Source organism: Rhipicephalus microplus, unplaced genomic scaffold, assembly GCF_043290135.1.
Source record: "Rhipicephalus microplus isolate Deutch F79 unplaced genomic scaffold, USDA_Rmic scaffold_123, whole genome shotgun sequence".
Taxonomy (NCBI): Eukaryota; Metazoa; Arthropoda; class Arachnida; order Ixodida; family Ixodidae; genus Rhipicephalus; species Rhipicephalus microplus.
Genome location: NW_027464695.1, coordinates 506,448 through 524,233, shown reverse-complemented (window position 1 = coordinate 524,233; position 17,786 = coordinate 506,448). Strand labels below are relative to the sequence as shown.

At 47.8% G+C, this 17,786-nt stretch overlaps 1 protein-coding gene across 3 annotated transcripts in view; it reads left to right on the top strand.

Moving 5' to 3' along the window:
- LOC119163544 (Mon2 homolog, regulator of endosome-to-Golgi trafficking) overlaps positions 1-17,786 on the top strand; it is a 295,128-nt gene that overhangs the window by 18,528 nt on the left and 258,814 nt on the right. For 2 of the 3 annotated variants that reach the window (XM_075885348.1, XM_075885349.1), the window contains exons 9-16: positions 1,258-1,382; positions 6,148-6,459; positions 7,473-7,700; positions 9,067-9,211; positions 9,680-9,928; positions 11,263-11,552; positions 13,788-13,835; positions 16,833-16,920. In XM_075885348.1, coding sequence (XP_075741463.1) covers positions 1,258-1,382; positions 6,148-6,459; positions 7,473-7,700; positions 9,067-9,211; positions 9,680-9,928; positions 11,263-11,552; positions 13,788-13,835; positions 16,833-16,920 — 1,485 coding nt within the window. The remainder of the gene's footprint in view (positions 1-1,257; positions 1,383-6,147; positions 6,460-7,472; positions 7,701-9,066; positions 9,212-9,679; positions 9,929-11,262; positions 11,553-13,787; positions 13,836-16,832; positions 16,921-17,786) is intronic. The other variant, XM_075885350.1, reaches the window with a different exon arrangement.

The following is a 17,786-nucleotide window of genomic DNA, read 5'->3' as shown; positions in this document are numbered from 1 at the left end:
GAATAGAAAGAGCGATGAGGCTGTGATGAAAGACGACGGGACTTGGGAGTGAATTAATGAAGGGCAGAGCGAGGAGAAAGGAAAAAAAAAAATGTAAGCAGTTTGCATTAAGTTGTGCAAAGTTTGGCACGATGAAGCATAGGCCCTTTGCCACTCGTACTCCACGTCGACCAACACGTGTAGCTTCCTCCTCGAGAGTTGGCACTTTCGTCGGGCGTCCCATGACTCTCTGAACATGATTTATTTGTATTTCTAAGTTTCTCTCTCTCTTTCTCTCTCTCTCTGTTTTTCTCTTCCTCTTTCATTCCTTTCTTGCTCTATTTCTTTCTCTCCCTTTTTGTTTTTGTGCTAGCCACCTCTGATAAATGTATGGGCACATCATCATTAGCATAAGCCTTCCATTGCTTCGGAGTTTTCTCGCAGTTGTCGTTGCCTTTCGTATCGTGCGTGCTGCTCGTGGATCAGTGCTTGAGTGCGATCTTTTTCACACCTGACCTTCAAATTGTCTTCAACCAATTGCTTGCAACAACACGCCAACCCGCAGGCTAAGCCTAATCAGCGTTTGTTGCTTTTTCGGTAGTCGTGGGCGATGAAAGTTTTGGTTTTGGTACGTAATCAACAAAATATTCATGGTGGCTGCACTTACAGGAAAGGGAACCATATCATTAATGAAAATGAGGGCGTGGGTGGCATGTGTAACAACTGAATGGTGGTTTGTGGTTTGTTTTGACTGCAATGTCTTGGACATTGGGTGCATGCTTGTGAAACAGCGGCAGCGTGGGGGAATGAGGGGGCAGTAGCTCCCACAGTTTTCTCCTGCCCCTCTCTGCCCCTCCCCCCTCGTAGTCGAAAATAATCATAACACAACGGATGTTTCCTTTTTCCCTGCCTCCCTCGTAGAGATTCGTTTGTTTTCTTGATCTCATCTGTTCACCTAACTTCGTGCCTTACGCTTGTGCGCTTGCCTTCTCTTGGAATCTAGTCCCACTCTTAGCCCAGTCTTAATGACCATTGGTTATTATCAATGGGCTAAGGTGTGGAACAAAGTTCTCAAGGTCATGATGTGCGGCGAATCCCCATAACATTGCTCATACTTGAAAACTTCTAAAAAAGTTTGTCGCAGTTGTTTCATGAAAATTTTAACTTTCTTCATGAAGTCATTCGATGATCACTACTTGAAAAAGTGTTACAAGACTTCTTTATCCGTCCCATGATATGTGCTACTTGTCAGCTTCTTGTTTGGTCTTCTGCTTGCAGGTGACCGAGTGCGAAATCTTTCTCTCACTGGTTGTCAAGTTCCTAGACCACGAAAAGCCAAACTGGCAACGCACACTAGCTTTGGAGGTCTTGCACAAGCTGTGCTCGCAGCCCGAACTTCTCAAGTAAGCGCTCTGCCGACTCGCACCATTTTTTTATTACAAGTGCAGTTGAAAGCAGTTTTTTTACTGTGATTGACAGCTTAAACCTAGGAAACAAGATTTGTCTTTACGTTACATATGTAAAATAAAACATCATGCTAATTTCACGGACAGTGGCATAGCCTAGGAAGGGGAGTTTGTAGGGTTTGAACTTCCTAAATATTTTAAGTTTTGTGTGTGCATAGATAGGTGCATATATACCAACACACATACGAACATACATTAAAGGATATAGAACCCTTCCCCCATTCATAAAAAAATGTCTAACAGTACTTTTGTTTATAAATGTTTGCTTTTGTAAAGGGAAATTGAAATGTGATGTGGAGATGGGATTTGGAATGGATAGACTCCAGAATCTGACTGATGCAAAGGTGCATAGTTGAAAGCCGGAGACTACTCTTGTTAGTGTAAATAAGTTACAGAGGAGGGGGTACATGAATTGCCTTACATGAATGTCTGTGTCCTCAGAGTTTGTAACAGTGGTTACGATCTGTGTACAGTGTCTGTCGGTGTCAGTTTTGTTTTTTCACCCCGTGGCATCTTGTAACAGTGGTTACGATTTGTGTTCAATGTCTGTCGGTGTCAGTTCTGTTTGTTTATACCGTGACATCCCGGTGGATACCATTGTATTCTGTGATGCCGATCAATATCTCTTTAGAATTTCGTTTGAAGCACAGAGGGCAAGAGTAGCAGTTGTGGTGTACACGTATCCCATAAGAGTACGGCCACCAGCGTGGGTCCGGTCTTAGCGAGCCGCAGGGCACGCGTTAACCGTCGCCGTGGCGGGAAACACGATACTGCTCAAGTCGCAACACTTTATTGTGGCAACACCAAACGCAGTACAGCCCGTTGCAAAAAGGCGCGGCGAGAAAGCAAGTAGGCTTATCCACGCCACGGGCACAAAGTACTACACAGGGGTGCCACAAGCACGTCTCCGCGGTAAAGGGGATCCACGGAGACACCGGAACAAAGGCCCGGTTGCTCGAGCGAGGGCAAAGGCGCTCGCGTTGGCTTCGAAGGGAGACGGGTCGGCGCAGTTAGGCCACGCACTAGGACACCGTACCGCCCTTCGGCCGTGAGTATGCAGTGGGGCAACAAAAGGTGAGCGTTCGCCTCGGGCGCGAGGCGCTGTCAGCGAAGTCCGACGAGCCCCCGAGCGACGGGAGTCGATGGACGGAAAAGATCGCGTGGCTCACCGTTTGCTGTCCCGGAGAGTACTCTGACCGCTCCCGACGCAGCGCGCAAAAACCTCTCGGGGGTCCCCGCGCGCGGCGCCACAGTCAACATCCGCTTCCGGGTGAGGGAGTTAAACGTCACTCCGCTCTCCCACCACGACAGACAGCAAAGGAGGGCAGACATGTCGGGACATGAGAACGGCAGAAAAGGCGGCAAAGCCCGCGCAAAGGCAGCGGGCTAGCCTCAATTCCCACATCCCCCTCTCCTAAATTTGCCCTTTACCGGTCTGCAAAAGGCAGCCGGACGTCACCCATGCAGTTAAAATGACACTGCTATGAGCGACAGCTAACCTCAGTCCAGCCCTGCTACTGCTGCTAAAAAAATGATTACAAAGGAGAAACAAAAACATAAATAATACAATAAACACACGACACTATACCAATAACTGCGGAAGGGAGCACAGAAAAGTGGCACTAGTGTTCGTGGTGCCGAAGCGGGATAGCGTCCACTTCGCGGAGGGGCGGAAGGGCGTGACAGTGTCCGCTGGGTGCGATGCCCGAGGCGAGGTCAGAGGTACAGGAGGGGGCTCACTGATGGCTTGTTGCTGCTCTTGATAAGCCGCGAGTCCGACGAAAGCCGCTTCGGTTGTTGTTCGGAGGCCCCGCATTTCTGGCTCGATGACGGAGCTTGGACGTTGCGGGAAGCCGGGCCTCTCCAGTGGTCAGGGAGGCCGAACCCGAATTGGCTGCGAGGCGCCCTGGCGTTGGCCGGCAGCATATAGCTGCTTTCAGCTGGCCTCGCGCAGGAGCTATGGTGGGAAAGGCAGCACGGCTTCTTCGGCGACAGCCGAGAGCAGAGCACAGCCAGATGGTCTGACGTCAGTGTGTCAATGCCCCCCAGCACCTCCAGTGCCCGCGTCGATGGGGGGGAAGCCATGACGCACTCTTCGCGGGCTCGCACTGAAGCGTCACGCTCTTACACACGCACACACACCGCCGACGGCTGCGCGAGCGTAGGCGCAAAGCGTCCTTCGTCTCTTTCCCTCCCGGCAAGCACCGTCACTCAAGGTCACACACAGCTCCCTTCGCGGTAGACGAAACGAACACGGGAAAAAAAAGTAAACACAGAGCAAAATGACACTCAACATATGGCAAAAAAAACATAAAACACAAATAACACTTAATATTAGACAAAAGAAATATAAAATACACATGAACACTTAAAAAAAAGAAACACTGGCAGCAGACAGGGCGGGGTCAACTTCTTTACGAGAAAAGGCCGTAAAGAAGCTAACCTATACTGAGGCTAGACAGTAAACTGAGGGCCTTCGGTTGCGGAGAAGTCCGCCGTCCGGCGCGAAATCACAAAGGTGACCGCTTCCTCAGATTATACCGGTGCGGGGTCCGAATGCGGTCCGTCGCTCCGGGTGTGCCCGTTGCTTGCGCGAAGTGCCGCAGGGCACTGGCGCGAGCTCGTCAGACCGTGACAAAGGGATTCAGGTCTGCGATGTGGGCACGGCTGAGTTTTCCCAAGGGGGATCTTTCAGCTAGTACGCGCCACGGACGCTCACTGACAATCGGTTCATAAGACCGGGCGGCTTTCCAACCCTTGGCTCAACCGTTTGTCAGACGTGACAGGCACGGAATAGCGATAAAAGCCACGCTTCGTGCCGGGCCAGGTCACAACATGGCTCAGTTTTGCAAAACCTTTCGAGCCACTCAGGTGACCGGCCATGGGTTCGTCGTGAGAGGATCGCAATAGTGCGGCTCTCAGACTTTTGGGCATAACCACCTTAAACGGGTCTATGGACTCGTTGTCAGTGGCTATAGACTTCAGCAGGAGCCCGTCATGGTCCAGCAAAATGAATCCGCCGGGGACTCAGCGACACACGCTGTTTCAGCCCCCTAATCGCGCCCGCCGCAGAACAAGCAGCGTAACGGCGCTCCGGGCCTCGTCAAGACGGTTTAACGGCGCCCGCCGCAGAGCAAGCAGCGTATACGGCGCTCCGTCCCTCCGAGACTCGAAACGGATCACTTTGCTGAGCCTTCAGTAGCTCTTCGCTGCCGAAAGCAATTCCCATTCTCCCAAATGGGGGAGTCTGGTATCGCGCCCACCCAGGACCGCAGCAACCGCCGCGTGAGTCGGCGTTACGGGTTCGCTCTCGGCCTCGTGGCCTTCGGAAAGCTCCCCCGCTCGGCCGCTTCGCGGTGCGCCGCTTACCTGGTTAGCAGCCAAGGTTTGTCCGCATGGGGACTCACCCTTCTCGCGGAATGGCGGCGAAGCTGCTGTTTCGCCCCCGACGCTTGCATGTGCTAAGGCACCGCGAGCGGCTGTCGCACCGAAATCCAGGTTCTCGGCAGACAACAGGGGGCACGAGATAGCGCGTCAGCTACCACGTAGGAGTGCATACACCACAAAAAGGGGTGACGACACAGGCGAGCGCCAAAGGGCGCCCGTCGATAGAGGCGGTGGCCTCTTTGTGCAACGCGGCATGCCACGAAGCAGACATGTTGCGACGAGCCCGAATCGCGCAGGCGAACTGACTCGCTAAGAGCAGTCGAAAGCTAGAGCTTTTGATACCGCGTTGGGCGCCAGTGTGGTGTACACGTATCCCGAAGGAGTACGGCCACCAGCGTGGGTCCGGTCTTAGCGAGCCGCAGGGCACGCGTTAACCTTCGCCGTGGCGGGAAACACGATACTGCTCAAGTCGCAACACTTTATTGTGGCAACACCAAACGCAGTACAGCCCGTTGCAAAAAGGCGCGGCGGGAAAGCAAGTAGGCTTATCCACGCCACGGGCACAAAGTACTACACAGGGTGCCACGAGCACGTCTCCGCGGTAAAGGTGATCCACGGAGACACCGGAACAAAGGCCTGGTTGCTCGAGCGAGGGCAAAGGCGCTCGCGTTGGCTTCGAAGGAAGACGGGTCGGCGTAGCGAGGCCACGCACTAGGACACCGTACCGCCCTTCGGCCGTGAGTACGCAGTGGGGCAACAAAAGGTGAGCGTTCGCCTCGGGCGCGAGGCGCCGTCAGCGAAGTCCGACGAGCCGCCGAGCGACGGGAGACGACGGACATGAAAGATCGCGTGGCTCACCGTTTGCTGTCCCGGAGAGTACTCTGACCGCTCCTGACGCAGCGAGCAAAAACCTCTCGGGGGTCTCCGCGCGCGGCGCCACAGTCAACATCCGCTTCCGGGTGAGGGAGTTAAACGTCACTCCGCTCTCCCACCACGGCAGACAGCAAAGGAGGGCAGACATGTCGGGACATGAGAACGGCAGAAAAGGCGGCAAAGCCCGCGCAAAGGCAGCGGGCTAGCCTCAATTCCCACACAGTTTAGTGGGTGACACTGTCTAGGTGCTGAAACAACGCTGACCCTAGCATTTAGATGGACCCGATGTTTCGGAACCCATTCAGCCCTTTCCGCAGGTGTTGACTGTGTCAGGGTTACTGTGTAGGTGTTGAATGTATAAGGGTTGATTAGAGCTTGCACTGAACTTTTTAATATTGTCAGCGGCTGCAGCATGCTTTCCCTTTTGGCCTCATTCCTGCAGGAGCTTTGTCGAGAGCTACGACATGAAGGACCACAGCACCAAGATCTTCCAGGACATGGTCAACGCCTTGGGTGCGTACGTGCAAGCACTCTTCGTGAGTGCCCCGTGCCACCACCATTATCATCACGGCGGAGGGGGCGGTGGCTCCAGTGGTAACGTGCCACCCCCTGCAGTACCACTCCCCTCCAGCGCACCTGGAAGCGGCAACGCGTCCTCGATGGCCCAGCCGCCCCAGGCGGCCTTTCTGTACCGCGGCGTCTGGATGCCCCTGCTTCCGCACGTTGCCACTCCCGGCATCTGCAAGGCCACATAGTGAGTGCGCGTCGAAGTTTCGTCTCCCCGTTGGTCTGGTGTGTGCCGATTGCTATTAGAAAAGTCTGCTGTGGCGAAAGTCGGCATTTGGTACCACTTCCCACCTGACGAGATGATGACATTCATGGAAGGAAATGACTGCCGTCGCAGAGAAATATGAGAGCAGCTCCTGGTGTCACAGAGCACAATTGAGACTGCAAATCGGGCTAGTTAAATTGGGTTCATGGCGGGAAGGAAACCAGTATAAACATGGGGACAGTAATGCTCGTGTTGTTAATTTCTTTTGTCCCTGTGTTTGCACTGCTTTTATTTCCACCAAGAACATAATTTGCCAGTGCCAAATCGAGATAAGATGGAGCGATGTAAATACAAGACATATGCCGTTTGCTGGGGGTGTTTTCTCTGGCATTTGTATTGCATACACCTTCTCAGTTAAGTCTGAAGTGTGCATCTCCATTAGTTCTATCTATAACGCAACATCCTGTAGTAGTTGCCTGATGCCAGCCTGAAATGGAGGTGGTGTTTCAGAGAGAAAATACAATGAATAAGACCATGTCAGTTTCAATGTGCACTATAGAGCCGCATGCATATGTTTATAAAAAAAAAAAAAAAACGCACGCAGGAACAGCACTGGTACTGTGTGGGAAAACATACTACTCTGACGTCGATATAACAAACATAGATATAACGAAATATCAGTTACAACAATGTAAATACAAAATAGTCTTGCAATATAGTGTAAAAAATCAACTTCATAACAAGTTTTTGGATATAACGAACTTATTTTTGCGTACAATGCAACTTTGTTAGATTGAAGTTCGAGTGTATCCAGATTCACGGGAACATCGCACAGTTTCGCTTGATGATGACATCGCAAGCGCTGGCACCGGGGACATCGTACGGAATGAGAACGTACCTACGAGGTTCTATTGTGATTCCATAGCCACTGGCTCGCGGCAATGGGTCCAGTTTCCTCTGAAAGGGAATGTCTCGCTCTCTGACGCGTTCCTCAGCATGGAGATGCTGGATCGTGTGGAGCCTCCCGTGGTCGCCGAGGGCTACGGGGTGTCCCTGGGATACGTGTGCCTCCTGGACGTTGTGCAGAGCATCGCCACCGTGGTGAACCAGTCCAAGGGTGTCATGGCGAACGACTCTGCCGCCAACCTGCGCCTGCACCGTCAGCTGGTGTCCTCCTCTTGGTGTGGGCTGCTGGCAGCCCTCTCACTCCTCCTCGATGCCAGGTGGTCATTGTTCGCCTTTCATAGCGGCTGGGTGCCTCACCAAATGCTTATCGAGACAAAAGTCTTACACACGGCATATGTCGTATGATGCTAAATCGACAGAAAATATTGTTAATAGTATCGGTCATGACAAGCGAGAGCAATGACTGGTCGTATGGTGCACCAAATATGCTCATAAGCTTTAGCCTTGGCTCATAGGCAGTACTGCCTGTGAGCCTGAATATTGATTGAATATATTAAGTTTCAATTTGAAATGATGATATATCCAACTTGTCATCTTAAATAGGCTTGTTCGAAGGTTGAAGCGAAATTCTGGCAGAATAATTTCAAGTCGAATTCGAATTGTATATACCACATAATATAAAGAAAAATTGGTATATTTGTCTTGATTACCAAATAACCCACACAATAATTTTTTTAAAAATTGAACTAAGGCCTGTGCAAATGCTATTCTTTTTGGTTCAAGAAAAGTAAAAACGACTTTCAATAGTAGCTGGTTTTGACTTTCGGTAGAATGCAAATGTTAACCTGTAAACTATGTCATGTTTTAAAATTTACCATACTTTGAGAAAATAAGCCAGCATAAGAACTTTGAAAATTATGAATCGGTGCAAAGGTAATATGTTCATTTAATCACCTTTACAAAAGATTACGTGCGAGTTAATAATGTACACCTGAATAGGTGCTTTCACGGCTTAGCCCTTTTTTACTGCAGTGAAACAACCTTTGCAAAAGTGGTTATATGCGGCTCAATAAAACCTATTCATTCATTTCGAATACTTCGAAATTTTCAACAATTTAAATTCGAATCAAAGTGAATTCAAATACAAAGATATTCGTTCGATTATTCGAAGCATCCGAATATTCACACAAGCCTAATCTTAGAGCACTTTTGCAGTGCTAAGAACTTGTGGAAGACAGCGATGAAGCGTTAGTGTTAACCATTTTTTTGTCTCTCATGTAACGTCATTTGACTGGGTGTACATATTTTGAGAGCAGCAGTTGTATCAAATATTCTAAACAGGGCTTTTTTCTTCAACAGTAGAATCTATTCTGCCGTTCTTGGTACATTCCGAAATGACGGCATCATCAGTAATTGATAAACTGTTTGAACGTTGTTGTTCTCACATGTTCACATACAACTTTACGTGTCACTTGAGACCAAATGGCTGATTGGATGAGTTGATTCATGCAACTTGCAAACATGAGTGCATAACTTAACGGAGGACTATAGCAAGACAAGCAGTCGTCTTTCCGTTGTTCTCGCGTGAGTCTTTTTTGCCGTTTCAAACCTGATAATTTTTTTTGTTGCCATTGCAAAGCTTCTAGTCATTATATTTCGATGTTGTGTTTGAAATGATTGCAGCACTGATGAAGCGGCCACGGAGGAGATCTTAAAGACGATGCAAGCGTACGCCAGCCTGTGCGGCCAGCTTCAGATGTCGACGCCCCGGGATGCCTTCATCACAGCCATGTGCAAGGGCTCCCTGCCACCCCACTACACATTAACAGTGAGTTTGTTCAGCCCATGCAGTCCTGACCGGGAAGTTTGGACCCTGAAGTGAATGACTTGTAAGGTCAACATGCATTTAAAGCAATGTGCAGACCAAACTTGACAGTAAGAAAATTGCAGTGACTTGAATAATTTTTGCTATAATGAGTAATGTAGTGCATTATTTTTGCATCCTGGTAACTTGGAAACGCAGCAAATTTTTCAGCAGTTATACTCGCGACAGAATGACATGGTTATCACGAGCAATTGTACGCGGCAGCTATTATATTACTAAAAAAAAAAAGAGATAAATTACGCCGCCTTTTAGTTCCCGAGTGCTGTACTCCAATGGTCATGGCCGACTTGCAGAGTTGATCGACATGTTTGATTCTCAGTTTTGGGGGTGAATCTCGCACCAAACAGTTAGATTGTCACAGTGCTTACTTACCGCCCAAGGCTTAGTCAATGTCATCTTGCTCCCTTTCAGGTGCTAAACGCCACATTCCCCAAGGCGTCGGCGTCTCCGCATCCGCGGGGCGACGGCTCCTCTGAGAGGCCAGGGTCCACAGGTCAGGGCGGCTCTTCTCCTGTACCTCTCCCACAGCAGGGCCCCAACCTGGGTCCCTTCCTCGGAGGTCCCGGGTGCGACCCCCACGACGCTCCTCGACAGCAGGTGGTGGCCGTGGGCACGCCTTTGCCTACACCTTCACTCGGGGGACATCAGGGACCCGTTATGGTGAGCAAGAGACAACACCTGTATTGCTAACCTACTTTTCAGCAGCGGACCTGTAAGTCAAGCGTCTGCCAGTCTCTATGCCTGTCTGGCATCACACAGGTCATATGACCGATAGGTCGAGTGAATAAATACAACAAAATGGTGATGATCATGTTCAGGATGCTTGAAATGATTATAATGAGGTCGTGAATTAGACTAAGCTGGCTTATTTACCCTCACCTGCACTCGCATGCTAACACCTTCACTGTCTGCCCGTTTCTACTTCTTAGAATTAGCTGAGATATTGTACCATGATGACCGATTACTTTGACAAGGTTGGCAAGCAGGTCACGGTCACAAGCAATTACTTACTCTCTGGCATCTGCGGAGTGTCAGGTAGGTCTGTGGCATTGTACATGAGGCCTAACAAAGGGGGGAGGGCGCCTTAAGGTTGCTACTGAAAGCAAGCTCTCTTATGCGAGGTTGTGAGCTTCATGGTGCATGTAACAGAATTATATTTGGCTCCTTTGTTATGGTAATATCGTTGACAGATTGCTTATGTTTTCTTACCATGAAAAGTGATGCAATGCCCTTTGAAGTCAGTAAAGAAGGACACCATGTGGTGAATATCGATAGCCTAGTGCAGTGGTTCCTAGCCATGGATTTTTCGGGCACCCCTTGTGGACTGCTAGACCGGTGGAAGCAAGAGAAAGCGGGAGTCATGAGCAAGGGCAACATGCGACATGCAATTTGAAATAGGTGCACTTGTTCCCTACATGGCAAAGAACAGTCAAAGTAAACTGCCACACCAATTTGATCTCAACAGCTTGCTAAATGGCTGCATGGTCTGAAGTCACAGTCAGGCCGCTTCCGGCTATGTTTTCTTTTCAGGTATGCAAACTTGGAAAAGCATGCCATGCATATCTCATAAGAAACTGCAACAAAATCTTTACAGCCATATCATGGAGAAGGGGAAACATACATCAGCTCCACAGAAATGCAAAGGTGTCATGTGGTGAAGCAAACTAGAAATAGGAAGTGGTCGTCACAGAACTATGTGGCTCCAAGAAACTGTTTTTTTTTTTTCTCCTGAGCATGGGTTTCGCAGGCCCCCAAATTAGCTTTGTGCATTTTCATTCAGTGATGGCGCAAGTGGGTTACTCTTGGGAAATTAAAGAAGTTGCTTGATGAGTTGTACATAGCACTGTGAATCGTGCCTTTTTCGTTGAAGTACAAAAAACTGGGTTGCATGCTACAATCAGTGATATATTGCGAAAAATTAAGTGTATGCTACCGTCGAGGTCGTGGTGGAATCGAGTGTCTGCAGAGCGTGCGTGCTTTTTCTCTGTGTGCAGCTGACGGCCAAGAATCTGCAGTGCATGCGTGCCATTCTCGGGCTGGCGCAAGCCCACGGTGCAGTGCTGGGCAGTGCGTGGCACCTGGTTCTCACCACGCTGCAGCACCTGGTCTGGATCCTGGGCCTAAAACCGTCCACAGGTGGCAGCCTCAAGGCTGCTCCCAAGAATGGCTCGGACGGCACGGCGGCCGGCGGCGGCACCAACTCCTCTTCAGTCATCACCACGGCTGTCATGGCCGACCTGCCCGTGCTGTCTGCCATGTTGTCGAGGCTGTTCGAGAGTTCCCAGTGAGTGGAGATTGGTGTGCTGGGCGACATGCTGAAATCGTGCTGGCTAGGCCCAAGGGGAGGGCACTGCTCTTTCAGATCTTTCTAAAAATTTATCAGTTTTGATGAAACTTGCAGTGGTTGTGTACGTTTGTGGGCCGATTTCAACTATGCAACTATTTTTGTAGTACATGATGTCATTACTAGAATATCGAACAATTTAAGTGCATTTTGAGAGAGGCTTTCTCCCGAATCCTAAAGTGAAGAATTTGCAAAGTAAATTAGCATATTAGAATTGTCTGGAATGAGAACTGTGTGCTACAGTTTTAACAAAAATGTATCTTGTAAATGCACTTGAACTAAAGTTATGATAACTTAAAACATTACCCATTGCTCTCATGTTTAGGTGGAATTTTAATAATAATTGTTCAATAGGCTGTAACTTTTTTAAAATGGGCTTGGAATATCCACTTTTGTTTTCTTCCGTGCAGTTATCTTTCCAGATTATTCTGATGGGCTGATCTACATTGTGACTCTACCGACTTACAAAAAAAAAGAATTCTCCCAAGAAGCACTTACAATGTTGGATATTTTAAAAACTACTCATTATACTTGAAAAGTAATATCATATTTGAAATCAGTACAAACGTAAACATAATCTCAGCAAGTTTATTCATAACTAATCAAGCATGTTGAAAAAGTTTTAAAGTGTAGTGTCCCCTTGTAATGTTATGGCGTGTCCAACAAATTGCACCAGTGAGCACTGGGGTGCCCAGGTTGTGCTCTGATTGAATGAAACACCATGCCATGGTACACTGGTGTGATTTTGTGAACATGCCATTAGGCTTTTGAGACGTAAGCAGCTCTTTTCAGTTTTGAATGAGACTGCTGGAAAAACGCACGAAGAGGACAATCAACAGCAAAGCGTGCAATTCATTTTTGAATAATTTAGCCTGTTGCACAGAAGTATTGAGATATACTTCGAGAAAGTAGAGGCAGTGTACTTGATGGTGTGTGCTACTAGACGGAAATCTCGATATAATGAAGCAGGATATAACGAAATACCTATTATAACAAAGTAAATGAAGAATAGTTTTGCAATAGATAGTGTTATGAATATAAAACTACCTTTCTAACAAATGTTTTGTTACATATAACGAACTTATCTTATTGTAATATGCAACTTCATTATCATGAGGTATGAGTGTACTCCATTTCAATAGACTTGTGGGTGTACCTCATATTACCACCAATGGCAGTAGAGGCAAGTTTGCACAAAATAACAGGCTAAAAGAGCAATGATAACTATGTGTCACGTAACCGTCCATGATAAGCTAATAAGTTCCTGCTTTTCGGTTCTTGTTTTTGTTGAACATGAGCTTATGAAGGCTGGGTGGATCTTACCGTCAAGATAATTCATTGCAGCGTGGTTATGTTTGTACGTGTCGTGGCAGTGTTCTGTTTACATGATATTTTCTCGTGATCTTTCTGTTTGTTGGTGTTCTTTACCGGTTGTGAGTGGTTAAAGGGCCCCTAAACCGCTCGAAGTTCAAAGACAAATGAATGGTTTCTTTCTCGCCTCCACTGTTGCAGGTGCTATATCCTCCTTACCATTCTTTTCTTCGTCGAACATGTGGAGAGTGTCGGGCATAGGCATTGAGCCTGTGAAGATCTGGCACTTTTGAGCTACATGTTGCTATCTCTGCACGCGCAGTCAATAACGCCTAAAACAATGTGAAATTCGTTGATTGCACGTGATAGTGATTAGAGGCAAAGCGGAATGGGCGTGCAACTGCAGGTTGTATCATGGTAGGTGATAATTCACCACTGAAATCCCTCGTGTATGGACCAATCGAGAGCTTATTCCCTCATTAGGTTACGAGAACAGGCTGCTGACATTGCGAACTGAGCCGAAAGGTGGGGAATGCCAGGAGAGAACAGCTCGCTCATTCTTAGTGTGTTCAGGGGTTGTTTAGGGGCCCTTTCATGTGTGTTTTGTGTCCCTGTTTGACAAGTGTCTGTGACTTATGTCTTCTTTTCGTCTTCCCTTTTCCTCCTCCCCGACCTCTTTTCCACTGGCTCCACCTCTCTTTCTCTCGCCTCGTCTGGATCGTCGACGCTTCTCCAAATACCCTCTTTTATTTTCCCGACTTTCCGAAACAAACTGTCCGGCCTGTGCCCGTCTCTTTCTTTCTTTCTGGAAATGAAACACCCTCTCCCACCAACACGTGCGGAAACGCTCGGTTGACACCTCAGCTACGTGCCGCTGGCTGGCACGCTGTCACGCGTCTTTCACAATTCCCAGTAAGTGTGACCTTGTCATCTCGGCTGTGAATCTCGCTTCCTGTTCCGTTCTCTTTCGTTCTCATCTTTTTTTCTTGTCCTTGTCCTCCTCTGTTCTCTTTCTCATTCTACTTTTTTGGTTTCATTTGCGTCTTTGGTTTTGTGCAGTTGTTATCTGCATCAAATTTATTGTGCTTTTGTGCATTTGGTTCAAGTTGGTAGAATAAACAGAAGTCGCTCAGATTTGCTCATGGAGCGTACCTCTATAGTCTTAAACACTAAACCGACTTCTAATGCAAAAGCTGCAGGTTCGACTGCTGCCGTGGTGGTTCAAAGAACACCAGATAGTCTAAATTTCTGGAGCCCTCTACTAGGCTGCCCTATAATCATATCGTGACTTTGGCTCATAAAACTCCCGAAGTTATTATTACTAAGCCAACTTCCCAAGTTGAATTATATAAAGGCCAGAATCGGCCATATTTTTGGTGTACAGGCTCAGTCCGTTTCTGTGACCAGTGTGGTGTTTTTTTTGGTAAACATTGGCCCTGAATTTCGTGGATTGGGGCCTAGCTTGAACTTGCCCAAGTCCGAATTAACCAAGCCCACTCACGCTCCTCTTGTTTAGTCCTGCCTGTATATCTTGTCTGTTTTGTGCTTCTAAAGGCACGTTTGCGCTAGAGCAACACAACATCGATTTTGGCCTGCCGGCTGTCTTTGGGAGCATCCTTTGTCTTGTCATCGTCGGATTTACACTGCAACAATGCAAACAGTCCGCCGATGCTCTCTGGAAGACTCCGTCTGCGCCTTGTCATGCTCACAGCCTTTCGTTGGCCAATTCTTCAGTCACACAGGGCAACACGGGCTATACTTGCACACCTGCTCATCATCTTCAGCCATGCTCCCTGTTCTGCCATTGTCCCTCTCGAGCTATGTGGTGCAGCCCCCGCCATACACGACGACGTCAAGGGACTTGGTTGGGGACACGCAAAAGGGGGGTGAAAAAAAGAATTCAGGGGGGTTCACAAGATGCCCATTCAAATGCCATGGAGGCCTGCCGCTGCAAGGCCTCGTTATCTCCACTAAGATCTCTCTTTTTGTCGTCGTCATTTGAAGCAAAGATATCTTCAAATTTTCGCTCAACCACATATCTCTCGATGACACGCCCACAACAGGTCTGCAGAAGTGTTTTGCTGGTGTTTTCGGTCTTCCATCATGTTGCACTACAATGACGTGCTGTCTTTTGAGGCATCGTTGTCCTCATCGGCCTAGTGTGACCAGACTGCATGGCAACTTAGTTGGCGGATGACTCGTCTGCCGACAGTCCGCGTCTGTCTCATGTTGAGGTCGTGTCACTGCCGTGTCGCTCTAGTATAAGCGCACCTTAAGTACCTTCATGGATATGTACAAACTCAGCAAATTTTTTGTGCTAAGTGACACAAACAGGTTTTCTCACACTCAACTTTGACTGTCTCAAATGTGCAGACTCAAGGGCTCCCTCAAACGTGCAGGATCATTGTCTCGACCTGGATACAATTATAGTCGGATTCACTTGTATCCACATGCATTTAAACTTTCACAAAACAATGTGGACTTGAAGCAATCACTAAAAGACCTGGTTCAAATTATTCTTGAACCTGCTCAACATCAGAGCACTTCTGATTTGCTGTGCATACCTTTGGCTCACAGTCATGTCTAATTCAACTACTTGAATGGCCCTTAGAAAAATGGTAGGTGTAACCTTAAGAGACAAGAAGAGGGCAGAGTGGATTAGAGAACAAACGGGGGTTAAAGATATCATAGTTGAAATGAAGAAGAGGAAATGAACATAGGCCAGGCATGTAGCGCGTAGACAGGATAACCGCCGCTAAGGGTAACTAACTGGATTCCCAGAGAAGGCAAGCGGGTTAGGGGGAGACAGAAGGTTAGGTGGGCAGATGAGATAAAGAAGTTTGCGGGTATAAATTGGCAGCAGCAAGCACAGGACCGAGTTGACTGGCGGAACATGGGAGAAGCCTTTGTCCTGCAGTAGGCGCAGTCCGGCTGCTGCTGCTGCTGCTGCTGATGATGATGATGATGGTGATGATGATGATTGACTTACACCTATGCGACTTATCCTTTGCTAACTTATACTTGGACTCACTTGGTGCTGGCTTCAATAACTCAATCTTAGCGAGTCTACATGTGAGTTGGCTAGTGCGTGCTGTCGATTAACATAATACCTTAGCATTAACATCATTCCTTAGTGATCACCAAAAGTATAAACCAAAAGCTTAAAAAACAAAACAAAAAGATGCAGCGCCATTGACCCTTCTTTCTGTCAATATCTTTTTGTTTTATAATCTCCATAAAAATATCAGTGTGTTACTTGTACGTATCATATTTTTCCTGTTTTTTGCTCTTTTTGATTGCATGGTTCCTTTCAGGGAGCAGTGATGCTAACCCTTTCGAAGCTTGACATTTTTAAAATGTAGCTGTATTTCTTTGGACAATTAAGACATGTCTATATATATCTTTCACATCTGCCGGAAATAATTGTCCAGATCTCATTCTAGTGATTGCTGTGCTTGCTTACCCACTGATAACCCTTATGTCTTCTCAGTTCACATTTCAATGTGATTGAGCCGAGACTGAATCAGGGCACTTGGCTTATGCTAAGATTTAATCTTTTTTGTGCAAACACATTTAATCTTTGTGCAAAAGGTATTACTGGATGAAGATGTTTAGGAAAGTTCATCTTTTGTTTGTTAGACCACTCTCAAGTATAAAACTGATGCTGTCAAACCTTGATGTAATGAAGGTGTACGCAGAAAATATTTCGATGTAACATACTAATAAGGTCGTAGTATATGAGGTCTAAGGAAGGTATTTTAGTGATCGAGTTCAACCTTGTTATAGGTGGTTTTTCTGAAAACACACAAAGCTTAAGCTTCCAGGCTTGGCTGCAGTGTTTGACTGTGTTTATTGAAAGACCATCATACTTGCGAGGCTGTATTTCAAATGTCCTATTTACGCGCACAGGTACCTGGACGATGTTGCGCTGCACCACTTGATCGACGCACTTTGCAAGCTTTCAACTGAATCGATGGAGCTGGCCTACAACAACAGAGTAAGGAAGCGTCCTTTGACACGTACATTCTTTCGTGTCCTATGTTATATTTAGTACACACTTGTACTATGGGATGCAGTCTGTGCTCATTGGCATACCTGCATGCATTGCCCTGCATTACAGCCTGAGTGAGTGCCACAGCTTGCTTAAATGAAGAAAGTGCACGCAGTACCGCAGGCTTGCTAGTGGAAAGCCTTCGATGCCTCATGAAAACGCGAAAATTGACCGTCGCCGGCCGCCTCCTGTCGCATTGGCGTTATCTTGAGTGATTAAAAAAAATAATCTTGGGATGGACGTCGTCATGGCGTCACATATGAGATTTAATGTGATGATGGAATTGCACGACATCATCGTTTAGTCAGAGCCGGGCTAATCACAGAGGCACTGATGAACCAGGTGAAGTGCATGCCTCCGGTATTGGAGGCACTGCAAAACCACGGTAGTGGGGGAGTATAGTGGGAGTGCTATCACCCCTGTAAAGCTGTTTGCGCCTCGTGGTGCACACGTAACTCGCGGATGTGCAGCATTTGAGGTTAGAAGCCACTGAGCGGTAGGTAGCGCAGTGCTCGCGAGAGTTCACCATCATAATCACCATCATGGTTGGCACGGTAGCGCCAGAAGTGACGCCTGGCGGTGAGACTAAATGGCCGGATAGAAAATATTGGAGGGTCTCTTTGGCGTGTGGCTGCTAATGCGAACGAGTGCCTTCCCGCGGCAGTTCCGTGGGGACGGCGCTGCCGCATCTGTTTATCGTGGGCCCATCGTGGTGAGTCGAGTGTTGGCGATGCCGCCTTTGCGTTACCTTGTTTGTTGCTATATTGTCAAGTGTATTGGAAAATTGTATAAGGTTGTGTTTTAGCGTGTTG